The sequence below is a fragment of the Bos indicus genome, chromosome 2 (genome assembly GCF_029378745.1).
Source record: "Bos indicus isolate NIAB-ARS_2022 breed Sahiwal x Tharparkar chromosome 2, NIAB-ARS_B.indTharparkar_mat_pri_1.0, whole genome shotgun sequence".
In the NCBI taxonomy this organism is placed as follows: Eukaryota; Metazoa; Chordata; class Mammalia; order Artiodactyla; family Bovidae; genus Bos; species Bos indicus.
Window position 1 is genome coordinate 120,623,819 of NC_091761.1, and position 25,899 is coordinate 120,649,717.

At 47.3% G+C, this 25,899-nt stretch overlaps 1 protein-coding gene across 2 annotated transcripts; it reads left to right on the forward strand.

Annotated features, from left to right (window-relative positions):
- Window positions 1-286: 286 nt before the first annotated feature.
- AK2 (adenylate kinase 2) lies at window positions 287-23,924 on the forward strand. Of its 2 annotated transcripts, XM_019978783.2 has the most exons (7): window positions 287-449; window positions 12,125-12,250; window positions 14,523-14,633; window positions 14,763-14,857; window positions 19,369-19,441; window positions 20,599-20,794; window positions 23,046-23,924. In XM_019978783.2, the coding sequence occupies exons 1-7, from the start codon at window positions 351-353 to the stop codon at window positions 23,048-23,050; spliced, it is 705 nt and encodes a 234-aa protein (XP_019834342.1). In that variant the 5' UTR covers window positions 287-350; the 3' UTR covers window positions 23,051-23,924. The 2 variants fall into 2 exon arrangements, with proteins under 2 accessions (XP_019834342.1, XP_019834336.1); XM_019978777.2 differs by lacking the exon at window positions 23,046-23,924 and having other exon boundaries at window positions 20,599-20,965.
- Window positions 23,925-25,899: the final 1,975 nt, after the last annotated feature.

The following is a 25,899-nucleotide window of genomic DNA, read 5'->3' on the forward strand; positions in this document are numbered from 1 at the left end:
GTCAAAAGCCTACCTAGAACCCGGAGGCAGGCCTCTAGGCTTGCTTCACGTTTTCCCGCCCACTCCGCACACCCGGCGCGAGCCCCGCCCCTTCGTACATAGTGGCCCGCCCCTTCCTACTCACTCACCGATTCTGTCCAATCAAAAGCAGCTTTCCCCACTCTGGCTGCGTGGTTGGTAAGCTGAAGTTTCCGTCGCGCTCAGGGGCGGGCGGAGCGGACTGACAGACATGGCAACGGACCAGTGTGAGCGGCGAGCGAGGCGTGCGTGGCGTGCGTGGCGCGCTGGCCTGGAAGCGCTGGATCTGAGAGGTGTGCGGGCGGGTTGAGCAGTGCGAGGTTTTGGCGGCCATGGCTCCCAACGTGCCTGCGGCCGAACCGGTCCCGGAGTCTCCTAAAGGCGTCCGGGCCGTGCTCTTAGGGCCGCCCGGAGCCGGCAAGGGTACCCAGGTGAGCTGCTGAGCCGGGCTTGTCGGTGGAGCTCGTGAAACTTCAAGGTCAGGGCGGCCGAAGGTCCGGTTCGCCCCAGACTCAGGCCGCGCGGGCTGAGGCCTGGACGGGGGGTTCCCTGGCTGGCGTTTGGGGTTCTGGCAGGTGTTTTGGGGAGGGTCCAAGTTGGAGGTCGAGGGAGTCTGAGTTAGAGTTCTTGAGTGCCCCAGGCCTGAGGTGCTGGGTTAGGGGATCAAAGGACTGAGTAGATTCCTTTAGGGTTTAGAAGCTGAGAAGATTTGAAGGGTAAGTGTGAGCCCTGGACTGAGACATGTAGATCGGAACCCGAGTTGGAGACAGGGACCCTAGATTCAGTGCGATTTGACAGTAGATTACGTTCTAGGGTTACGTTCCAGGCACTCGCGGTAGGGGCACGTTTCTGGTATTGACTAATGTCTGAAGGCGGAGGAGCATCTCCCGGACGTGGGGGAAAGCGCCAGCTGTAGTATGCTGCTGATAAGGAGAACTGCTCAGAGAAGTGATATGACCTGTCTGAGCCAAGTTAGGTGGATAGGAGAGGGTACCTCAATGTACAGGTAAGAAAACCGGCCTGGAGAGGTCAGATGACTTTCCCAAGTTAGTAAAATTGACCTCAAGGAGCCTGGAACCTCAAGGTTCTGCGTGATTGGAGTGAGGTCACCTTCTGCTGACTGTGAGGCCTCTCTTGGCACCTGGGACATAATGGGCCCATAGATCAGGGATGAGATTTATGATCTCAGAATTTGGAAGCCCATGCTGCTGCTGCTAAGTCACTTAAGTTGTGTCCGACTCTGTGCGACCCCACAGACGGCAGCCCACCAGGCTCCGCGGTCCCTGGGATCCTCCAGGCAAGAACACTGGAGTGGGTTGCCATTTCCTTCTCCAATGCACGAAAGTGAAAAGGGAAAGTGAAGTCGCTCAGTCGTGTCAGACCCTTAGCGACCCCATGGACTGCAGCCTCCCAGGCTCCTCCGTCCATGGGATTTTCCAAGCAAGAGTACTGGAGTGGGGTGCCACTGCCTTCTCCTGGAAGCCCATAGATTGGGTTATTATCCTCCTGGAATTGCCCCCGCCCCTCCCAGACCTCAGGATTTTGCTGGTTGTTAGGGTCTAAAGAGAGAATTCCTGAAAATCTGAGCTCTTAAGGAAATGAGGTTCTGGATGCTGCTCTGTGCCCCCTCTTCTAGTCCTAGTCCTTGCAAAGATTACAGACAATTTGTCTTACTCTTTCTTGGAACTCTTGTGACACCCAGCACATTACTTGGCACTTGATGAGTTTACTAGATATGGATGATGCTGAGAAGGGGAGTCTGGGAGGATTCAGTTCATTCCTGTGACTTTGCTTTTTGGCTCTGGCTACTAGGTCAAGAAAAGCTTCCGAAATGGCTCAATGGTAGAGAATCTGCCTGCCAGTGATCCTTGGGTGGGAATGATCCTGCGGAGAAGGGAATGGCAACCCACTGCAGTATTCTTGCCTGAAAATCCCCATGGACAGGACCTGGTGGGCTGCAGTCCATGGAATTGCAAAGAGTTGAACATAACTGAGCACGCATGCACTCAGTCAAGAAAGACCACTTTCCCTTTTCTCTCTGTAGGCAGAGCCGATTTGCCCTTGAGGCTCACAGTTAGCCTAATCCCCTTGTCCTTTCATACGGAAGGTTCCTCTCCTGTTTCTGCCACCCTCAGTTATTAGGTAACCTGTGGCTAGGTATATTTAATCCCAAACTCTATGGACTTCTGCTGTGAGTGACCAAGATAAACAAGGTAACTCAAATGCATTGATTTTTTTTTTCCTTGGTCCATATTGAGGTTAATAATTTCAGTGGTTGTGAAATGGGCAGCCAATCTCAGTGCTGAGGCAAGGGCTTGACAGTTTAACAGACTTGTAACTTCTAGGCCTCACTGCTGTCAGCTGAAAAATGGGGATAATGCTTATGCGGTCAGCATTTCTTGAGCACCAGACATTGGAGATAGAACAGTAAACAAGACGGAGAAGGTCCTTGTCCCTCTAGACCAAAAGTTAACAAGGATACTGGAAAATTATGTGTGTGTAAAGCACACCTAGATGACAACCAGGCGCATAGTAGGTGTTCACTAATTGTTGACTCACTCATCTTAATTGATAATACATTCCCTCAACCCCCAACTCAGTTGTAGCTCAGTGTAAAGGGTGATGTACTCAGGAAGTTTTGAGGGAAATTCTACTTGTGAGCTGACTTACAAGGGTGTATATATGATGAGAGTTGGTCAGAGAAGGCCTTATGGAAGTCAGGGAGATGTGACTTTAGCTGGGACTTGAAAGGGTAAAATTTACACAAGTTGCTTAACCTCTGTACACCTTTCTTAAGGTATTGGGAACCATAGGGATACTGGCAGTTGTAGTTTTAAGGAATTAAAACTGTTCATAAATCAGAGGTTGCAGAGTGGCAGCCTGCAGCAGCTTGTAGCCTGCAGACACACCCCAGCTTTTAGTTATGAAGAGTTTGAATACACAAAAGATGACAGGATGGTGTAATGAGTCCCCAGGTACATGTCCAGGCCCAGCTACCATCAGCTGGTGGCCATTCCTTCCCCATCTGGTCTCCCTTCACAAATGATTTTAAAGAAGCTCCCAGATACTGTAACATTTCATTTGTAAATATTTCAGTGTGTATCTAAAAGACATTCTTTTTTGTAGAAAAACATAATATTCCATAAAAAATAAATAGTAGGAGTAAATGTTTATGTTTCTATTCATTTGCATTTCAAGTCTCATTTTTTATTAGTTTTTTTTTTAAGTGTTTATGTATTTATTTGACTGCACTGGATCTTAGTGGCCACTCGCAGCATCTTCGATCTTTAGTTGCAGCATGTGGGATCTCATTCCCTGACTGAGGGTTGAACACCGAGCCCCCTGCATAGGGAGCTTGGAGTCAGCTGCTGGACCACTGGGGAAGTCCCTCAAGTCTCTTTCAATTTACAGGTTGTCCTGTACCTTGGGTTAGTGCCTAGTACCTACTCAGTAATTTTTTTCTTCCCACTGGTGCTTCCTTTTACACCTGTATAAACTCAGTATCTTAGGTATTTAATGTTGGCATGGCTGAAATAATTGTTTCCTTTTAAAAGTTAGTTTTAACTGAAATAGGTAAACATTTTTAAGCTGCCTGCTTTTGCATTAGCATGCTGCTGCTGCTGCTAAGTCACTTCAGTCGTGTCCGACTCTGTGAGACCCCACAGACGGCAGCCCACCAGGCTCCGAGGTCCCTGGGATCCTCCAGGCAAGAACACTGGAGTGGGTTGCCATTTCCTTCTCCAATGCACGAAAGTGAAAAGGGAAAGTGAAGTCGCTCAGTCGTGTCAGACCCTTAGCGACCCCATGGACTGCAGCCTCCCAGGCTCCTCCGTCCATGGGATTTTCCAAGCAAGAGTACTGGAGTGGGGTGCCACTGCCTTCTCCTGGAAGCCCATAGATTGGGTTATTATCCTCCTGGAATTGCCCCCGCCCCTCCCAGACCTCAGGATTTTGCTGGTTGTTAGGGTCTAAAGAGAGAATTCCTGAAAATCTGAGCTCCTAAGGAAATGAGGTTCTGGATGCTGCTCTGTGCCCCCTCTTCTATTCCTAGTCCTTGCAAAGATTACAAAGTCTGGGCAGACAATTTGTCTTACTCTTTCTTGGAACTCTTGTGACACCCAGCACATTACTTGGCACTTGATGAGGTTACTAGATATGGATGATGCCGAGAAGGGGAGTCTGGGAGGATTCAGTTCATTCCTGTGACTTTGCTTTTTGGCTCTGGCTACTAGGTCAAGAAAAGCTTCCGAAATGGCTCAATGGTAGAGAATCTGCCTGCCAGTGATCCTTGGGTGGGAATGATCCTGCGGAGAAGGGAATGGCAACCCACTGCAGTATTCTTGCCTGAAAATCCCCATGGACAGAGGACCTGGTGGGCTGCAGACCATGGAATTGCAAAGAGTTGAACATAACTGAGCACGCATGCACTCAGTCAAGAAAGACCACTTTCCCTTTTCTCTCTGTAGGCAGAGCCGATTTGCCCTTGAGGCTCACAGTTAGCCTAATCCCCTTGTCCTTTCATACAGAAGGTTCCTCTTTCCTGTTTCTGCCACCCTCAGTTATTAGGTAACCTGTGGCTAGGTATATTTAATCCCAAACTCTATGGACTTCTGCTGTGAGTGACCAAGATAAACAAGGTAACTCAAATGCATTGATTTTTTTTTCCCCTTGGTTCATATTGAAGTTAATAATTTCAGTGGTTGTGAAATGGGCAGCCAATCTCAGTGCTGAAGCAAGGGCTTGACAGTTTAACAGACTTGTAACTTCTAGGCCTCACTGCTGTCAGCTGAAAAATGGGGATAATGCTTATGCGGTCAGCATTTCTTGAGCACCAGACATTGGAGATAGAACAGTAAACAAGACGGAGAAGGTCCTTGTCCCTCTAGACCAAAAGTTAACAAGGATACTGGAAAATTATGTGTGTGTAAAGCACACCTAGATGACAACCAGGCGCATAGTCGGTGTTCACTAATTGTTGACTCACTCATCTTAATTGATAATACATTCCCTCAACCCCCAACTCAGTTGTAGCTCAGTGTAAAGGGTGATGTACTCAGGAAGTTTTGAGGGAAATTCTACTTGTGAGCTGACTTACAGGGGTGTATATATGATGAGAGTTGGTCAGAGAAGGCCTTATGGAAGTCAGGGAGATGTGACTTTAGCTGGGACTTGAAAGGGTAAAATTTACACAAGTTGCTTAACCTCTGTACACCTTTCTTAAGGTATTGGGAACCATAGGGATACTGGCAGTTGTAGTTTTAAGGAATTAAAACTTCATAAATCAGAGGTTGCAGAGTGGCAGCCTGCAGCAGCTTGTAGCCTGCAGACACACCCCAGCTTTTAATTATGAAGAGTTTGAATGCGCAAAAGATGACAGGATGGTGTAATGAGCCCCCAGGTACATGTCCAGGCCCAGCTACCATCAGCTGGTGGCCATTCCTTCCCCATCTGGTCTCCCTTCACAAATGATTTTAAAGAAGCTCCCAGATACTGTTTCATTTGTAAATATTTCAGTGTGTATCTAAAAGACATTCTTTTTTGTAGAAAAACATAATATTCCATAAAAAATAAATAGTGGGAGTAAATGTTTATGTTTCTATTCATTTGCATTTCAAGTCTCATTTTTTTATTAGTTTTTTTTTTAAGTGTTTATGTATTTATTTGCACTGGATCTTAGTGGCCACTCGCAGCATCTTCGATCTTTAGTTGCAGCATGTGGGATCTCATTCCCTGACTGAGGGTTGAACACCGAGCCCCCTGCATAGGGAGCTTGGAGTCAGCTGCTGGACCACTGGGGAAGTCCCTCAAGTCTCTTTCAATTTACAGGTTGTCCTGTACCTTGGGTTAGTGCCTAGTACCTACTCAGTAATTTTTTTCTTCCCACTGGTGCTTCCTTTTACACCTGTATAAACTTAGTGTCTTAGGTATTTAATGTTGGCATGGCTGAAATAATTGTTTCCTTTTAAAAGTTAGTTTTAACTGAAATAGTTAAACATTTTTAAGCTGCCTGCTTTTGCATCAGCATGCTGCTGCTGCTGCTAAGTCACTTCAGTCGTGTCCGACTCTGTGTGACCCCACAGACGGCAGCCCACCAGGCTCCGAGGTCCCTGGGATCCTCCAGGCAAGAACACTGGAGTGGGTTGCCATTTCCTTCTCCAATGCATGAAAGTGAAAGTGAAGTCACTCAGTCGTGTCTGACTCTTCGTGATCCCATGGACTGCAGCCTCCCAGGCTCCTCCGTCCATGGGATTTTCCAGGCAAGAGTACTGGAGTGGGTTGCCATTGCTTTCTCCATAATAATGTCTAAAATATCTGGACCTCGTGGGTTTGTTGTTTTGTTTAAATAACCTTATTTCCCTGTCTCCCTTTTGGGGTTGGATGTTCTTAGGGTGCGGCCAAAACCACAGTGTGTTTCCTGTTTTCCTCTGCTAACCCCTCTCATAGTTTCTTCCATGTGTCCAGCTGACACCGGCTCTTCACGGCCAGCACGTGTAGGCTGTCAGCTGCCGTCTTGCAGATCAGGCTTGGTCAGTTATGTCTGTGCACTAACCCAGTGCAGAAGCAAACTCAGTGAGACCCACGTTCCTATTCCCCCTTTTACAGATAGAGAAACTAAAGCCCAAATAGCTTGTTCTCTAGGTTACGGGGCAAGTAACTGGCTGCTCTTGCATCTGAATGACTCTGGAGCTCCTGCTCTTTCTGCTGCCCTGGGTTAGATTTGTCTCCTACCCTGTGCATGTTTTCTTAGGTAAGTTCCTTGCTAGAGCTGCAGGGTAGCCCTCAAGAGGGTGTAGTATCGCAAAATAGTCACCCTTTCCTGGGTTCTGTGACAGACTCCCCGTATTCCCCCCCATCTCCACCACCCCCCCCCCCCAGCCAGAGATTTAATCCTTTTAATCCAGATTTAATGTCATCTGATTTAATCTTTCAGCCCTTGGAGGAAGGTCCTGTTGTTATCTTTGCCTTTTTACTGATAAACTGAGGCCCAGTCTGTATCTTGCCCTAGGACATAGGTAAAGTAGCGAAGATAGGATTTGAACGTGTGACTGATTTCTTGAACAGCATTAGCATCCTGTTGCTTGCAGTCTTAAATGTAGGAGCAGAAACCAACATACATGTAGGCAGTACTTACTAGTGCAGAGTACCACAGGGGAAGTACTGATGAGTGACTGACAACTGCTCAGATAGTTCAGGGTTAGAACAAGGACTGTGATTTGTTGAGGGCTTCCCTGATAGCTCAGTTGGTAAAGAATCTGCCTGTAATGCAGGAGACCCCAGTTCAATTCCTGGTTTTGGGAAGATCTGCTGGAGAAGGGATAGGTGACCCACTCCAGTATTCTTGGGCTTCCCTTGTGGCTCAGCTGGTAAAGAATCTGCTTGTAATGTGAGAGACCTGGGTTCAATCCCTGGGTTGGGAAGATACCCTGGAGAAGGGAAAGGCTACCCACTCCAGTATTCTGGCCTGGACAATTCCATGGACTGTATAGTCCATGGGGTCGCAAAGAGTCGGACATGACTGAGCCACTTTCACTTATGATTTGTTGAGAATCTTCTATTCTTCCTCCTAACCTCCCAGTGAAGAATGTTCCATTCTTTCTCCTACCTACCCACTGATACACCCAATTTATAGATGAAGAAATAGTCTCAAAGAATCACTAACCTGAGGTTACATGGTCAGTTAAAAGGTACAGCTGAAATTCAAACGCAGGTTTCTGTGCTCTTAAATGACTTTAAGTATAATACACACAGAGAAAGGTGCAGACATCTTAAGAGGGCGGCTTGATGAATTTTCACATGTGAACACACTTGTGTAGCTTGTACCCGTATCAAGAAACAGAACATTGCCAGCACTGTGAAGGCTTCTTGCACTCCCTTCCACACACACACACATACACACCTTCCCCAAGGACAGCCACTAAGGCTTTGGGGGTGGTGGTGGCATGTTTTGTTAGGTAAGTTCCTTGCTAGAGCTGCAGGGTAAAGAAGCCTATTTAGTGTCATGGATAAGAGCTAGGGCTTGACAGTCTTGAGACCAGTTACCAGATCTGCTGTTACTAACTTTGCAATTTGGGTCAACTTAGCCTCTGAATTTCATTTGTAAAACACAGATAAAACTAGTTACTACCTCCTGTATTTGTTATGTATTAATGTGGTTTAGTTGCTAAGTCATGTCTAAGTCTTTGCAACCCCATGGACGGTAGCCCGCCAGGCTCCTCTGTCCATGGGATTTCCCAGGCAAGAATACTGGAGTGGGGTGCCATTTCCTTCTCCAGTTACGTATTATACATACTGTAAAACAGTGCATGGGAAAATTGCTTGGCATCTTGCAAACACCGAGTTAGCTGATGATTCCTTCTCAGAGGAAGAAAGGACAGTTGGGGAGGTTTTTGGTGGGGGAGAGATGCTCAGAAGTTGACTCTAGAAGGGAGAGGGTAGAACTTGGACCAGTAAGGGGAAGGGAGAGGGTATTCCTGCATAGAGAGGAGCTTGAGCTGAGGTCCTTGGAGAGGCTTATGTATTTGGAAATCAAACATAGAGCAGCTGTCAGCAGTGGTACAGGGCATCCAGGTAGGGGGCTTGTGGGGACAAATTTGAGTAGCTTGGAAGGTAAAGGAAGTTGGTTGGGGAGGGCATGGAGCACACTACTAAGCTATTAGAACTTCTCCCTCGTTGCTTAGGGGAACGTTGAGGCTTCTGAATGTGTGTGTGGTTTGCGGGGTGGGTAGCGTGTCCAACAGTATTTTAGATGATTGCAACTGTATGTGCAGAGGCACTGGGGGTGAAAGTGGGAAAGACTGCACGGATGACGATTGTGAGGTGAGAAAACAAGTGTGTGTGCTCAGTCACTCAGGCCGACTCTTTGCAACACTGTGGAGTGTAGCCCACCAGACTCCTCTGTCCATGGAATTTTCCAGGCAGGAGTACTGGAGGAGTTGCCATTTCCTCCTCCATGGGATCTTCCCAACGCAGGGATCAAACCCGTGTCTCTTACGTCTCCTGCATTAGCAGGTGGATTCTTTACCACTGAGCCACCTGGGAAGCCCCCTAGAAGACAAGTGATCTTGATTAAATCAAATCTTGACTATCTTGACTATCAGTTTCCCTTTATTTCCCTAGTTGTCGGGCACTGTGCTGAATTATTTTGTGGATATATAATCTTATCAAGTCCCCATAACAGGTCTGAAAGTCGCTCAATCATACACTTTAAAGAGGGGCCAGACTTTGTATTTTTAGCACGTGCCCTAGATGATTGTGGTAACACACTGAAGTTGAAGAGTGGGGACGGGGGAGCCTGGTGGGCTGCCGTCTATGGGGTCGAACAGAGTCGGACACAACTGAAGCGACTTAGCAGCAGCAGCAGCCCCACCGTGCAGCCTCCCATCCTAACAGTTTGAGCCTTTCTGACCTACACCTTCCCCAACCACAGGTTTCTCACACAGGTGGGGTGCCTATTTCTTGGGCTCAAAAGTGGCCCTTGGCTAGTGAGACATGTGGCTCAGGGCCTCAGCCACAGCAGAATATGGCCCAGGGGTCAGCAGCATAGCCAGTCCTGTGGCGTGTTTAAAATCGGATGCTCAGGCCCCACCCTACTAAATTAGAATCTGTATTTTAGCAGCACCCTTAGGTGGTTTGGAGTAGAAAAAGCGTTGCTTTAAAGTATAAGCGTGAAGTCAGGGGAATATAATACAGCCATTTCATTAGGGTTCTTCTATAGTTTGCAATTAAAGAATAGTGTAAGAAATGAAGACCATGAAGGAGGCCTTCTAATTACTGAATGCCTACAGTGTCTGGGGCTTCCCAGGTGGTGCACTGGTAAAGAATCCGCCTGGGGGTCGCATAGAGTCAGACACAACTGAGTGAGTGCACACACACGCACAGAGTGTGTCTGATGTTTTGGGTACTTTATTTCATTTTATCCTCACAACAGCCCTGTGAAGTAGACATCATCCCCCATTTAACTGGTGAGGAAACAGATTCTGAGACGTTAAGTAACTAGCCAAAGGTCATCCAGCTTTTGGGGGCCGCCAGGTTCATATGCAGATCTGTCTGACTCCTCGGTTCATGCTCTTTGCAGCCCACCACAATGATTCCCTTGCAGCCAGCAAAAAATGAAGGAGTTAGTCTTCCTCCGTGTCACCCCTTCCCTCTGAGAGTGTTGTTCCACAGAGCTGCAGAGTCCAGTTGCCTGGAACAGGACAAAAGTGTCCTGTGGTTTGGGGTAATAAAAATAGGATGGTTAGGTTCTGTGCTGACAGCGCTTTGCTGGTGTTTTGGTTAGTCTCTCCCTTGGAAGAGGCGTGACCTCCAAATTTTCCACCCAAGTTAATTTCAACAACCAAGAAGAAAGATCGCCAGAAAAGCACAGCTTTCTGGTTTTGTGGCCGCTGTGCCAGCCCAAAAGACCAGAGACTTTCCATTGCCAGAGGGGCCTGACTTTCATTGCTTTTCTAAAGTGCTGTTTTTAACACCTCACCTGGATTCTGTTTTGCTCGGAAATCAGTTCTTTGCTTGAGCTGAATCAGTCCGTGACTCACAAATCAGCACTTGTTGCACTGAACCCTATTTGGCTTTTATCACGTGCATCTGAGAAAACTCCCAACCAACTAGTTTGAACAAGGTCCCACCCTACTTATTTTCTATAACAGTTGAACCAGAAAGGTAAGTGTTAGGCTTTTGAACTGATTCTATTCCTTTTGAATTCTACATTCTTTTTTGCCTCTGCGAAACCAACGTAGAACTGTCCAGGGTCTCTTCCTCTTTTGGTATTCATTCAGTTGCGTAGTCTACTGAACTGTGAGCTCATACAGGACAGAGTCTGTGTCTCCTATTCATCTGTTTCGCTGGCTCCCAGCGAGGTTCTAGGAAGAGGCGTATGAGTGAACATGGAATTAAGGCAAGGGTCACAGTAACAGTTGATGCTTCCTGAACGCTTACAGTGATCCTTCATAATCTCTCATCAATCCAGTGATACAGGAGATGATAGTACCATCTCCATTTTACCTAGAGGAAATTTAAAATTTACAGAAGTGATACAGTTTTTCTCAAGTCACATATCCAGGCTTGGTGGACCTGGTGTCTGAAACCCAGGCAGTTTGACTCTGCAGCCCATGCTGTTAACCAAAAGGCTGTCCTGCCTACTAGAACTACCAAGAGCTTACTTTGCCAGGTGCTGTGCTGTTCTAAGTCGCTTCAGTCGTGTCTGACTCCACAATCCTATGGAATGTAGTCTGCCAGGGTCCTCTGCCCATGGGATTCTCCAGGCAAAAATACTGGAGTGGGTTGCCGTTTCCTCTTCAGGGGATCTTCCCGACCCAGGGATCAAACTCACATCTCTCATGTCTCCTGCACTGGCAGGCGGGTTCTTTACCACAGCACCACTTGGGAAGCCCCACTGCTTGTCAGGTGGTCTTCATACATAGCTCATCTGATGCTCACTGCTACCTTTTGAGATGGAGCCTTTGTACTTTCATTTTATTTTATTTTTTATTTTTTTTGTACTTTCATTTTAAACAGATTAGAAAACTGTGCCTCTTGAGAGGTTAAGTGATTTGGTGCAGGTAATGCAGCTACCGGATGACAGGGAAGGGGAAGGCCAAGTCTGCCCGGGGAAGACTTCTGCATCTGGCCCCAGCCGCCTCCCACACTAGTGACCACAGTACTTGACATCCACACATCCATTCCTTTGGCAAATATTCATTCAGCATGTTACATGCCAGGCATTGTGCCAAGTGCTTTATATACGTGAACTCATTTAAACTTCAGAGCAACTGTCTGTTTCTATTCCCATTCATAATGGGGAAGCTGAGGCTTAAGTGTCACTAGTGTGTCTAGTGAAAGCAGCGATAATAGCTGATATTTATGACAGTTTCCTGTGCTAGGTGCACTGTTGCAAGTGCTTCCATGTATTATCTCATGTAATTCTTCCTGCAACCCTATAATCATGGGTTAGAATATAACATAAGGTAGTTTTATCCCTGTTACAGGTAAGGAAATTGGCATTTCTGCACACACCCAGAAAGTGGCAGAGTCAGCTTCACACCCCGGCAGTCAAACTCCAAGGCCTGCACTGTTAACCGTATCCCGTGTTTTGTCCTGCCCTCCACAGGCACCCAAATTGGCTAAAAACTTCTGTGTCTGCCATTTGGCTACCGGAGACATGCTGAGGGCCATGGTGGCTTCCGGCTCAGAGCTGGGAAAGAAGCTGAAGGCGACTATGGATGCCGGGAAGCTGGTAGGTTCGGTGGGACCAATGAATGTTGATCTTCCTCAGTCCAGGTCTGCCCCGCCAGGGTGACCACCAGCCACGTGCAGCTATTGAAATTCATTTTAATTTAAAATTAACTTTCTCAGCTTCACTTGCCACATTTCAGGGTTTTGCTATCCAATACAGATATAGAACTTTTTAATATTTATAATTGTATTTCTGTATTTTCGGGTGTGCTGCATCGTCATTGCTGCACAGGCTTTCCTCTAGTTGTGGCGAGTGGGAGCTACTCTCGTTGCGGTGTGCAGGCTCCTTGTTTCGGTGGCTTCTCTTGTGGTTGAGCATGAGCGCCACAGTATTTGCGGCACGTGGGCTCAGTAGTTGTGGCTCCTGGGCTCTAGAGCACAGGCTCAGTAGTTGTGGCACATGGGCTTAGTTGACCTGCAGCATGTGGGATCCTCCCGGATCAGGGATCGAACCTGTCTTCTACATTGTCGGGCAGATTCGTTCAGGCAGATCACTGAGCCACCAGGGAAGCCCCGAGATAGAACATTTTAATCATTGTAGAAAGTTCTGTCAGACAGCCCTGTGCTGTGGGGTGTTTTAACAAACTGGAAGATTATATGAACTTTTACATTAGCAAGTCTGCTTGGTTCATTCTGAATTTATGGCACTGATTTTATTCACAGTATTCTTGAAGTTCCTTTGTGCTGGCGTATTTTGTAATACAACCCTAGTTTTTAGAGCCAGAAACAAAATTGACATCCCTAGACCAGAACTCAAGGGTCCTTCAAGAGAGGACTCAAGAAGGCACAGGGTGCTTTTACTTACTTTTGTGACTCTCTTCTGTGTCTCTTAACAGAGGGGTTGCTTGGCAGTTAACAAAAGTATCCTTCTTATTTGGAGAATATAATAGCATTTTCTCTTGTTTTTAGCCCAGTTGATCTGATAGGAGAAGTACAGTTTGTTATCCACTAGATCGTTTTGGTTGGTGTGTGTGCTAAGTTGCTTCAGCAGTATCTGACTCTGTGCGACCATATGGACTGTAGCCTGCCAGACTCCTCTGTCCATGGAGTTCTCCAGGCAAGAATACTGGAATCAATTGCCATCCCCTCCTCCAGGGAATCTTCGCATCCCCGGGATCGAACCCCCATCTCTTATGTCTCCTGCATTGGCAGGCGGATTCTTTACCACCAGCACCACCTAGGTGCCAGAGCTTAATTGTAACTGAGTTTTTCTGGGATTTGGTCTTGGGAAGAATCGTTTTGTGCTTGGGCCTCTGGTCTTCATATCTCAGTATGTTGGTTAGGGCAGGTGCTGGGCTGAGTTAACCTCCTGTCAGGCTTTGAGATTGTGGATCTGGGCTAGCTCTGCTGACGCGCCCACTGCCCCTTTACTTCTGGCCTGCCCTTCATGTGAGTGAGGCCGTCAGTCACTCCTGAGAGCTGGGTATTTTGGACTTTGGACCTTGATAGAAGATCCTGTACTGAGAACAAAATGGGATGTGGCAATGAGATTACTTATCTCCAGCCTTCACTTAGTCGTAGAGCTTATACTTTGTCCCCAAGTTCACAGCTGGTCCCAGGAGATAAGAGCGTTAGCTACCAAAATGGGCAGCCTTCACTTTAACACTGGCAGGGAGCTTTTCTTCCAGCTTTTGAAAGCCAAAGAGGGTCCTCACTAGAGTTTTCAGAGAGGCTCAGAGGCCGTTGGGCTGGCTCCTTGGTTCTGACCCAGTCTTGTCAGGTCAGTAAACTTCTCTGTTGCTTCCTGTCCAAGGTGGCCTGGGTCCCTTTACTGTTAGCCTAATCAAAATTGTGAAACAGGTTAAGTTGGTGCCTTTTGACATTTTGGTCAACGCTCATTCTCTCCTGGAGCCTCCCTCAAGTGGTCTCTCAGCTGTGTACCCTCACTTTCTTGTGTCTGGAGGACAGCTAATTGCCGAGAAGCTGTTATTTGATGGTTAGGACTCTGACTAATAGCCAGAGAGGCCTTCGGGACCTAAGACTTGGAGGTCTCTAGATGGAATCCTGGAATCCTCTTTCCTCTCCCTGATTACTGGGACACAGGAGAGTCTCAAGGGAAGAGAATGTGTGTGTGGCAAGCACAGAAATAATCATGAAACTGAATCTTCCAAAGGGAGCCACTCCATAGTTGCTCTGATTTTTGCTTCTTTGGGGTCAAGAACCTGTTTAGTAATCAGGCTATACAGACACAGACTTAAATAACCCTGGAGTTGGGCTATTGCCACCTAGTTAATGGATATAACCCCAACAACTGTTTTGTTCTTGACTTCCAGGTGAGTGATGAAATGGTCTTGGAGCTCATTGAAAAGAATTTGGAGACCCCTCCATGCAAAAATGGTTTTCTTCTGGATGGCTTCCCTCGGACCGTGAGGCAGGCAGAAATGGTGAGTGACTTGGTTTTGTAACACCAAGCCAGGAAAGCAAATCCTGGTCCTTTATCTCTTTATTCCTTTGAGGGAAATGGGTCTTATCAAGCTCTGGTAGCTTAGGTGGGCCACATGCTCTTTTTACAGCTTGATGACCTCATGGAGAAGAGGAAAGAGAAGCTTGATTCTGTGATTGAATTCAGCATCCCAGACTCTCTGCTCATCCGGAGAATCACAGGAAGGTATTTGTCTCCTGAAGGTCCCTTCTTTTCATGCTTCATCAGAGCTTTGGCAGACCACAGGAACTGCTCTGGCCTAATCCCAGCCATGAAGCTTAGTGCCGTTTCCAGGGGGATTGATCTTATTTGGTGACATGGGATGGGGATGTGGAAAGAAGAGCAAGGGATCCAAAGTCCAGCAGCAGCTCAGTCCTGTCACCTTTTAACTCTGACCCTAGGCAAGTTTCTTAACCTCTCTAAGGCTGTATCCTTATGTTGCATGGGGGTAATAGTACCTGCTTCAAGGAACGGTTGTGCATGATAGATAGCTTGTTGTGCATAGTTCAGAACCTTGCTGACATGGGTGCTTAAGAAATACTAAATTCCTTACATGTGTATCTCCATTTCAGTGCTTTTTAAGTTTGATTTCAGTTGGAGTTGCCATACCTTGCTGTAGGCTTTTTATTTCTTATAAAAATAGTAGGACCATCTTCACAGAGTTTAGAAAATTGAAGAAATTTTGTTCACGGTACAGCCAGCTTAGCAAAAAACACTAATTTATTTGTGTGTTTTGTTTTAAAGTGCTGACTTCTCTATAGGGGTTAACATTGAACACAGAAACGCTTCAGCTTCTGACGAGTGGCTCTTAAAGAGTGCGAGTGGCTCTTAAAGAGTGCCGTTGCTCCAGGCTACAGTTTACTTAACCCTTTCACCGACACTCTACATCTGCTTTGTGCTGCCTTCCAGAGATACTCGGGAAGCTTCCAACTACTAATAGACCCTCCCATTCTTATCTTTATTATAGACCATATCTTATTTTTATCCCTTAGTCATTTTATTTATTTTTTTAAAAATTCATCTGTCTATTACTGTTACTGTACCAATAGTACACTTTATTTTTAAACCTGGGTTTTTTTTTTTTTTTTTAATGTGGACCATTTTTAAAGTCTTTTATTGAATTTGTTACAATATTGTTTCTGTTTTATATTTTGGTTTTTGGCCACAAGGCATGTGGAATCTTAGCTCCCCTGCCAGGGATGGAAACCAAGCCCCCTCTTTGGAAGGCAAAGTCTTAACCACTGGACCGCCAGGGAAGTCCCCCTTTAGTCATTTTAATGGAATCTCAGGAAGGTGGTCAGCTTTCCATCTTGAACCAGCCTCCTGTGACCATTATTCTTCATTGCTGCATGTTGTTTCACAGTAGATGAACCATCATTTACTTCATTATTCCCTAGTTGTTGTATATTTGTGTTTCTACTAGTTGTCTACTGGCAAACTGATGCTCTGACCATTGTAGTACATGTAAGTTAGTAATTAAGGGGGACATGATTTTTTTTATTATAAATGTACTACTTTGATTTCCTAATGAGGTTGAGCATTTTCCCCCGTGTGTCTGCAGTTCGTGTCTTTAAGGAGAGCCTCAGGCAGCAGAATAAGTGTTAGATGTGTTCTGGAAGGTGGTGTTGGATACAGGGGAATGCACCTTGTATTAATTTCCTTTTCAAATGTCCAGGTTTCATATTTCCAGCTATTGCATAGGCTCCTTCAGTGCAGATTTTTTGTTTCTTTGCACTGGCACAGAGTAGGCAAAGTTGATACAGTCCAAGAAGCAGTAGGGTTGTTAGGAAGGGACATCACCAGGGCTGGGGTCCCAGACATTGCAAAGTAAATGTTAACAGAACTAGATGACACAAGGGACCTTTGATCTGATTGGCCCAGCTTCCTAAGTGCCTGCTTTGTGCACAGCACAGCTCTGGGAGCAAGGGACCAAGAGAGGATATACCAGTGCCCATCTCTGACCTCAGAGTGTCCACAAACCCTACATGAAACGTGGGCTGTTTAGTGCAATAGGAGTCCAGTAAGAGAGCCTGTGGGCAGAGAGGGAAGGCTGGCTAGGAGAGAGGCATAAAGTGAGACTTGACCTTCCTGGGTAGAGAGGATTTTATTGAGGTTTTCCCAGAAGGAAGTAGAGGCAAGAATGTCCAGAGCTGGAGAAATGGCCTGGGAGGCTGGATGGTAGAATGAGAGAGGTTGGGAAGCTGCAAAGTCTGCCAAGGAGCAGAGAGGGTAGACCTGCCTGAGTCAGGAGTCATGGGATGTTCTTAAGCCACTAGGTGCTGTGGCCGATACAGCATTGTAATAATATTGGCTTGGTCCTGGGATACAGGCTCAGTTGAGGGAAAGAAGAAACAGACAAGGACCCCACCAAGGAGCCTCGTGTGATCCACCTGTGGAGTGACGAGGCTGAAGTTGGCTGGTGGGGAACCGAGAGATTCTGAAAACAAACTACACAATTGTAGAGGGCGAAAGAGGGAAGGCTCAGTCTCTCGGTTTGGAAGTGAGTGCTCTCCTCACAGAGGAGGAAACAGAACAGGTCAGACTGTGTGAAAGTGCTTTTCCAAGTCCATTTGTACGTATGTCAGTGGCAGAACAGGCACCAAAAGCCTGCTTTCTGCCTCATCGTCCACTGTGCTGATGGTTGCCAGAAAAAGAGTCAGGAACTAACCAGTTTAATATGGATCTTATCTGACATGATAAGATTGAATTGGCTCAGGCCTCACTTCTAATAATTTTATGGGTGATTATTTTATTCCTTGCCATAAGTATGGCTGGTGGGTTTTGTTTAACCTGTTCAGTGTTGGCTCTCTGGTTTCATTGGTTTCTTATGTCTTGTGCCATTGCCATTCTGTGGATGAGAACGCAGGTGTCTGAAGTATCTCAGCCAAGGCAGCAGTGGCTGTAGCATTCCAGCCTGGTCCCCCCACATCTTCACCTCCAGGCCAGGCTCAGTGGGTCTAAGAGCTGTTTTGGTACTTTTGTCCTTGAGACCAGTCCCATTTTAAGAACTTGGAGATTGATTTCTTTTCCCTTCTAAAAAATGAGTCTTGCATTCTTCTTAAAATGATATTTGAGGGTGGAGAAGGAGCAGTGTATTTATATGTAACTGGAGGGCTGAGGGAATCTGAGAGTGAGCGAGAGCTGATGTAGAGACATGGAGAGGAGAGAGTTGTGTTTGTTGCTGCCTGGCTGCTATATGCCCTGTGCTATTCAGAAGGTGATGAAACATGGTCCAGGGACTTCCCTGGTGGTCCAGTGGTTAAGACTTCATGCTTGGGGGCATGGGTTCAGATCCCGGTTGAGGAACTAAGATCCCACATCCTTCGAGGTTCAGCCAGAAAAAAAAAAAAAAACATGGTCCCCATCTCATGCCCCCAGCCCTTCCCAAAGAGAAAGCTGTAGTCGAGCCCCAGCTCCTGCTCTTCCTCTCTCTGGGTCTCCCAGTGGGCATCATTTCCAGTGAATGCACCAGAGGAACCCCTCCAGCAACTCAAAGAAAGGCTCAACCTTGGGCTGTGTGATTGCAGTCACTTGTCCCCTGACCACCTTATTCTATAAATGGACCCCTTGGCCCCCCAAAATTATGCTGTCATGGAAACACAGTGCCACATTTTGCAAATTTGTGTGGCTTCAGAAGTCTGACTCAGACTTTCCCAACTGATGTGTTGAAATACTGACCCCCTCTGCCACCAGACCAAGCACGCTGAGTACTTTCTGTGCCTGCCAAGAGGTAGAAAATGTTGGGAAGCTCTGGTCTAACAGACTTCATGAAGAGAGCAGCATCGGTTAAATAAGCAGATCTTGGTTGGCATAGAATTGGGAGACCACGGGAATTTGAGAGGGCCCCAGCCGCGGAGCAGCATTTGGCCTGCCTCCTTCCCTTCTTAGGTTTCGGGGCTCCTGTGGTGTGGCCACTGCCAGTCAGGGGCGTGGGCTTATTGCTTAAGGGGACATGGCAGAGATGCAGCTGCCAGCTACATATCCCGTGCCAGATAAAAGCTGCTTCTTGAGCTCTTTGTTCTGTGACTTAATGTGTCAGTTTTCTTGACACCTTGAGCATTGCCCTCTGATGGCTGGGCTGTCTGTGTCTCTGTGGTCAGAGGTGTGCGGCGTTGTCTGGTGACATCTGCGTCCATAGCACGTGTTTTTTCCTATAGCGCCTTTCTTGTTTTTTACCCAAAGTAGGTTAGAAAATAAGGGTAGTCTCTCTGTCCTCTGTCCCCCATGCCCCATGGCACGTTGTCCAAGTCTCTGTTAAAGGATTACCACATCTACTGTAGTTACTTATTTCCACATTTGTCTCCCTCTCTACATTAAGCACTCTTTGTGACCAGGGATCTTGACTCACTTCTCTGTAGCCCCTGGATTCAGCTCAAGACCTGAACTGGACTAGGCAGTTAGTCAGCACTTGTTGAATGAACAGGTGAATACATGGGTGGCTGTGTGAGACCTATGGGACACACAGCCCACAGGCTGTCATGCCAGCCTCCAGCCAGACAGACACTTATTTTAATGTTGGGTCAAAAGAGAAAAGATACTCGCTCTGATATATGCCCAGTTACTTTCCTAAGCAAGGGATGCCTGTAACTGGTTTCTCTGCTGGATTAAAGTCGTTGCATCCAGCTTCTCTGTGCCTGTGGTCTTGGAGACCCCTGGAGTTCCAGCGGCCTGATTGACGTTCATTTGCTGTCTTGCAGACTGATTCACCCCCAGAGTGGCCGCTCCTACCACGAGGAGTTCAATCCCCCAAAGGAACCCATGAAAGATGATGTATGTAAATTGAGGACGGGAAACGTCCTTTTCTTTCTTTACTCTTTCTTTCTTCACTTTTTCTTCCTTTTGTTCTTCTCATCTTCCCTCTGTTCCTCCCACCATCATTAAACTATGAGAAGTATCACTGTCACGTAAATCACATGGACTGTGGCTCGTCTTTAGAGTGTCCCTCCAGGTGACTTACTGTTTGACCTTGAGGTAGCCACCAGTGCCAGCTACTTGATGGTGCCCAGTTTGTACCTGTTTTGTCCAGAGCAGCCCCTTCCTGGCATCATGGGAACCTCAGTGGTGACCTAATCAGGAGGAGAAGGCTGCTTGGAAGCCTGAATTAAAGCCAGGGTTGGGAGGACAGGACTGAAGAGAGGTTTGTTGACCAGCCCCACTTCAGAAGAATATCCTCTCTCTAATGACTCTACTGTGCCCTGCAGATTCCAGAAGGGCTTGGCCAGGTTAACACTGCCAAGTTCCTATGACAGTCTTCAGTTGTTTGCAGATGTAAAAGGGAGGGTCTCATACATAGTCACTGAAATATTTGCATAAATAGTTCATTTAGTCTGTTTTAGAACATGCAGGCCACAACAGAATGAATTTCCTGGACTTAACCTTATCAAATGAGACAAGTTCATCAGGTCACACAGGTTGCAAAGCCATCTGTCAGCTCTGTCGCATTTCAGATCTGCAATGCTATCACTCAGCACCCCCCACCCCACTTGCCACGTTTAGAACGTTGATGGCCTGGTAAAAAACTGAAGCAGTTAAGATCGTAATTTCTACTGCAGCTCTGATTTTGATGTATTCTCCTGGTCTCAGGGGCCTCTCTTTCTTGTTTCTCACCCTCCAAGTGTTTGTCGTGGAAGCTGAACAGCCTGAGCACCAGCTATGAGATAAAGACATTGCCCATCGCCTCCCTCAGCCCTGTTCTTGCAGTTGCTATTTCAGGCTCCCCGATTTCTCTGGACCAGGTGGTCTGCTCCTGGGACCAGCTTGCTGGGAATAGTGAAGGTCTTCATAGTTCTCTATTGAAGGAGGTCTAGATTGTCTGTCTCTCCCTGTGATGGACTTTGGGATCAGACAGCATCTCAGATCTGCATCTGGCCTTGGATTAGGAGACCTTGCTGAGTCCCAGCCTTTCATTGCCCTCTTCTTCTTCTCAGATCACTGGGGAACCGTTGATCCGCCGATCAGATGATAATAAGAAGGCCTTGAAAATCCGCCTGGAAGCCTACCACACTCAAACCACCCCGCTGGTGGAGTACTACAGTAAACGGGGGATCCACTCCGCCATCGATGCGTCCCAGACCCCTGACGTCGTGTTTGCAAGCATCCTAGCAGCATTCTCCAAAGCCACATGTAAAGACTTGGTTATGTTTATTTAATGTTGGGTCCAAAAAGGAACTTCTTTCTTCTTCCTTTCCCTGTTGAACGAGTGGGTGGGAATGGCAGAGTAGGCAGAGGGAAGCTTCCTCAGGCCAGCAAGAATATCATTTGATGTATTGATTAAAAAAGCACTTGCTTCATGTACCTTTGGTGTGTGCGCAAGTCTCATCTCATCTGTGTGTGTGTGTGGTGTGTATGTGCGTGCACGTGCACACACGTGTGTAAGTATAAGTATGTGTACACTCTTATACTTCTTAAATTGTAGGCGAGACTGTTTACTTCTTTAGCCGTACTCTTTATTTTCGACTTCCCTGGTGGCTCAGACGGTAAAGCATCTGTCTACAATGCAGGAGACCCGGGTTCGATCCCTGGGTTGGGAAGATCCCCTGGAGAAGGAAATGGCAATCCACTCTAGGACTGTTGCCTGGAAAATCCCATGGACAGAGGAGCCTGGTAGGCTACAGTCCATGGGGTTGCAAAGAGTCAGACACAACTGAGCGACTTCACTTCACTTCACTTTATTTTCAACCAAAATAAACTAACTCAAGTATCCGCCAGGCAGACAAGTTCCTGGGTATTTTTCCATCTCCAGCAGCTAATTAGAAGTCCTGGGTCACATGCAGTCAGGCAGGGCTACAGTTCCTGATGGCAGCCTGTTGGCCAGAAATTCCACTTGTTTTCTCACCCATAATGAAAAGTCAATGAGTCATTGTGGAAAGGGATCATTAATTTTTTCCCCCTAAACAGGAATGAAAAGGCACTTACTTTATAGATTCCAGAAATTACTGGGAGAGGGTATCACCATAGAAAGAGCCTGGCCAAGTTGAATTATTTTTGTGATCTGCCCCATGGTTCTATAAAGTAGGAATCATTCGGCACCTGTGTTGAATACTAAATTGATGCCAAAGAATTAAACCAGGTGAAAGGTCCTCTTGAATTCAGACTGTCTTCTGAACATCCAGGCTAGGCATCTGAGAGCAGCCAGTCCACTTCCCCAAAGACAGCAGGATAGATTTGTCTTTATTTTCAATGTTTGCTCTGTTTGCAAGTGTGAACAAAACGGTGATTTGAGGATCATTTGGGGATCATGTTGATTAGCATTTATTCAAGCCCAGTCTCTACAGGATATGAAGTCACATATATCCCTTTTGAACGCAGCCCTCTCCCTTCCATATCTAGTCCTTCACCCCTTATGTCATGACGGTGGTGGCCACAGTCTCCCCAAGAAAGGACCACCCCCAAAATAAGATCACCTATGGCCGTAACCAGCTTTTCTTCCTAACCTCGGCTCCCGGCTCTTAGGCATCTCTTGAGATCCACACTGTGCCTTTTGGTCTCTGGTTTGATCTGTGGCAAACGGAGGAATTAATAGACTGCTATGAGGGACCACAAAAACAGCAGGCTCTGGAAAAACCATTAAAAAGTCAGTGACAGGTCCAGTAAATAATGCCACCTGCCCAGGGTACTCTGCTGACTCAGTGCAGTGGCCTCGGAAGTGCCCAGCCCCCACCTGACCTGAGCTCTCCTGCTGTCTGTGAGACCACCAGAGGGCTTGTCCTCTGTCCGCCTGGAAACTGGCTGCGGTACGTGGCCACCTGTGTCCCTCTCTGTCTGCTTCAAGTGAGTGTCTGCTGGCTCTGCTCTGCCTTGTTTCCCTGGTTGGAGACTAACTCCACCCATTCTTAACGGAAACCCAGCCTGGCATGGGATGTTTCTGGGAAGCACATGATTTCTGAGAATGGACAAGGAAAGGGAGTGAAACCAAAACTGTCTGCTGTGTCTGCAGGGATCTGGGCTGCTTCTCTGGGTGAGGTGGCCTCATGAATCTTAGAGTTGACTCCCCTTTGACGGGGGACAGTTGCAGGCACTTGGCCTCAAAGTTGAGGTCCTTGAATGATTGCTGATAGCGTGTGCATGATCTGTGCTCAAATATTTGTCTGTGTGCATTCACACGTGCACACATATACATGTGATATTTGGGCTACCAATGGGAAAGGGAAGGTCGTCGGGGGTGCATATGTCCTCTTGGGGGTGGGTAGAATTCAATTTTTGCTTTGCTTAATTCCAGAGCCTTAACCTCAGCAGGCATGAGAGCTTTCACCTGGCAGAGAAATGTCCAGTGTTTAATGCATTTGGTTACTGGGGTGTGCATGCCAACCTTCTCTGATGGTTACTTGGTTTTTAAAAATGCATTTTGTTTTCTCTTGTCTCCTCTTTATTTCAGCCTAGTAACAGAAGGCCAGGCGGGACTGCACCACTACTCATCACCCCACGGCATGATCCCTGCTCTTAGGTGCTGGGCAGAGGGAGGGGCGGTCAGGGTAAGGATGGGGACAGAGGAGCGGTGAGGGCCCAAGCGGGGGAGAGGAGCTGTGTTGCCATGAAGCAGTTTCATTTACGTGGAGTAGAACTCTTAAAAGCATAAGCAAAGGGGAAAATTAATTTTTTAAAACACTTGATTGGAGGGTATAAATAGAAACAAGGAGATGCAATATTATTTCTAAGGAATCATGCTTTCATTTACTTTGGACTGGTGACAACTGGACAGGTCTCAGTGCCCTGAGACCTCAGCTTTGATCAGAACCTCATGCCAGCCCAGGAATGCGGGAAATCACACTGTTGTCCTGTCTGACCCATAGCTTGGAACAGGGCAGGAGTTGATTACTAATCCTGGTTACCCATACCATGAAATCAGAACGTCATCTCCCCACGTGCAATAGACATGGAATGTGTTCCTGGGGGCGGCGTCTCAACAAATCCGGCTTACTGGAGTCATGGGGCAGGCTGGTGTCCCTCCCTTCCATACTCACCACTGATTTACCAGCCCACCTGCCCTCACGGGTGAGCCCTCGGCAGCCACCCAGCATACGCCACAGTCCTGTGCTCTTGCCTTCCTCCATCCACATCATGTGAAAGGACTCTTTTTAATCAATGAGCAAGTGTCCTAAGCAACATTATCCAAAGACTGTCCTTTCCATCCTCAAATCCTATGACTGGGATCAGTCTACAACACTGTGATGTATTATTTTCAATGAGGTGCCTTTCTTAACTGTCCAAATGCTGCCTTGTTTGGCCCTTAAATAAAGTGTGTTAAAAGTTTGTATCCCCTGTTGTGGCATTTTTTAAGGAGCTGTGGGCTAGTAAAATGACGCTGAATTCTGGATCTGACTTAGAAGCCCTTTTCTGGGTCATTAGAAGTCATAAGAAGGCAGAAAGGTCCAAGAGTGTGTTCATAAGAAGAGTCTGCTCCCTCTTGGCCTTCAGCTCATCTGCAGGATTTTCTTGAGCCCAAGGACAAGGCAGCTTGGGCCAATGGAGACAGTGCTGTGCTTTGGGTTCAGGGATGTACAACAAATCCCAGCCAATCATTTGCTCCTGCTTCCTTGTGTGAGAAAGAGACTAGTGGTGGTCCAGTGGTTAAGACTCTTACCTGCCACTGCAGAGGACACTGGTTCGATCCCGGGTCTGGGAAGATCCCACATGCCGTGGGGCACCTGGACCCATGTACCACAGCTACTGAGCCTGTGCTCTGAAGCCTGCAAGGTGCAACTGTTGAGCCCACATGCAGCAACTGCTGAAGGCCACGTGCCCTAGAACCTGTGCTCCTTGACAAGAGAAGCCACCACAGTGAGAAGCTAGCGCAACACAACTAGAGAGTGGCCTGTGCTCTCCGCAACTGAAGAAAGCCTACAGGCAGCAACCAAGACCCAGCTCAGCCAAAAGTTGATAAATAATTTTTAATAAGAGGCTGGTGATGCTACCTTCTCAGACTCATTTGGCAGTTAATGAAGTTTATAAGGAGAAGGTTTCTACTTGGTACCTGGCACACAACAGACTGGATAAATGCTAGCTGAATCCGAGGATACATAGAAAAATAACCTGTTTCCTGCCAGGGTGGATGATCGTTAAGCAAACAGTTGTCCACAGCCTAGAAAGCCAGTGCTTCTAATCCCTAAGCCAGATTTTTGGCTGCCTTTTCAGCTGCCTCTTTAATACCCTTGGTTGCTTCTTTGTAAATCCATCTCTTCCCCTGCAAAAACGAGCTTAAATCATTTGTCCAAACTGAAGCTCTCGTGCTCTTTGAATGGGCTGCCTTTGCACTGGGGTTTCTGAGAGTGACTGCTATTGCTGAAAGCAGATGGAGCTGAGCTGGAAGCACCTTCCTGCTCCAGGCAGGTGTTCTTACTCTGGAGAGAGGCAGGCCTGTTTCTGGTGTCTGAATTCCTGCTCCCTCTTCCAACTCCTCCCTCTCCTGCTCTACCACGTCCCGCACCTCTGCAGGGTCATTCTCACGTGATTTATCTGCCTTGATCTTTTCATCCCCCAAAGTATTTAAATACCCCATGAAAATTTTTCTTCTGTTCCTTGATCGTCATGCAACAAACTGAGGGAAATCTTTGTCAGAGCAGCCTGGGAGGATACGTGGTATGAGTGGAAAGAATAAACTGGAAGAAGACCAGGTGAGCTCTTGCTCGCTCCTTTGGGCTTGGCCTCCTCTCTGGAAACCGAGATTGGATGAGGAAGACTGACACGTCAGGTGCTGTGCAGCAGCCCCACACCCACGACCTTGCTTGACCTCTCCCCGGCCCCTGCAAAGCCCCGGAGGTGGTCAGTGCTGTCTTCTGTCTCAGGGAAGGAGACCAGGCCTCAGCAGTGGTCACATTCCTGAGGGCACCGTAAGCAGAGTCAGGACTCACAGTCTCTGACACCTTGCTGCTGAAGTGATCCAGTGATGCAGTGCCACTGTAGCAGAAAGGGCCCTTCCAGATGGATTCTTCTTCGTGGACGCCCCACACCGCCAGAGCCAGTTTGGGGTAAATCATTGACAGTCTGAGGACCCAAGGTATGTGTTTAGGATCTCATGTGCACGAAATGTCACAGACAGGACGGAGCGGGGTGAAGAGCAGGCTCGGTCCTCTGGAAGCCTAACCAGCCTTTTCTCAGGAAGAAGCTACATGAGTCAGAAATGACAGGTTTCAGCAGCAGCTCCTCCACCATCAGCCTTCCAGCAAATCATTGCACCTTAGCCGTTGAATGGGAATGATCTCCACCCCTCAGATGTGCTGACGACACTGGTG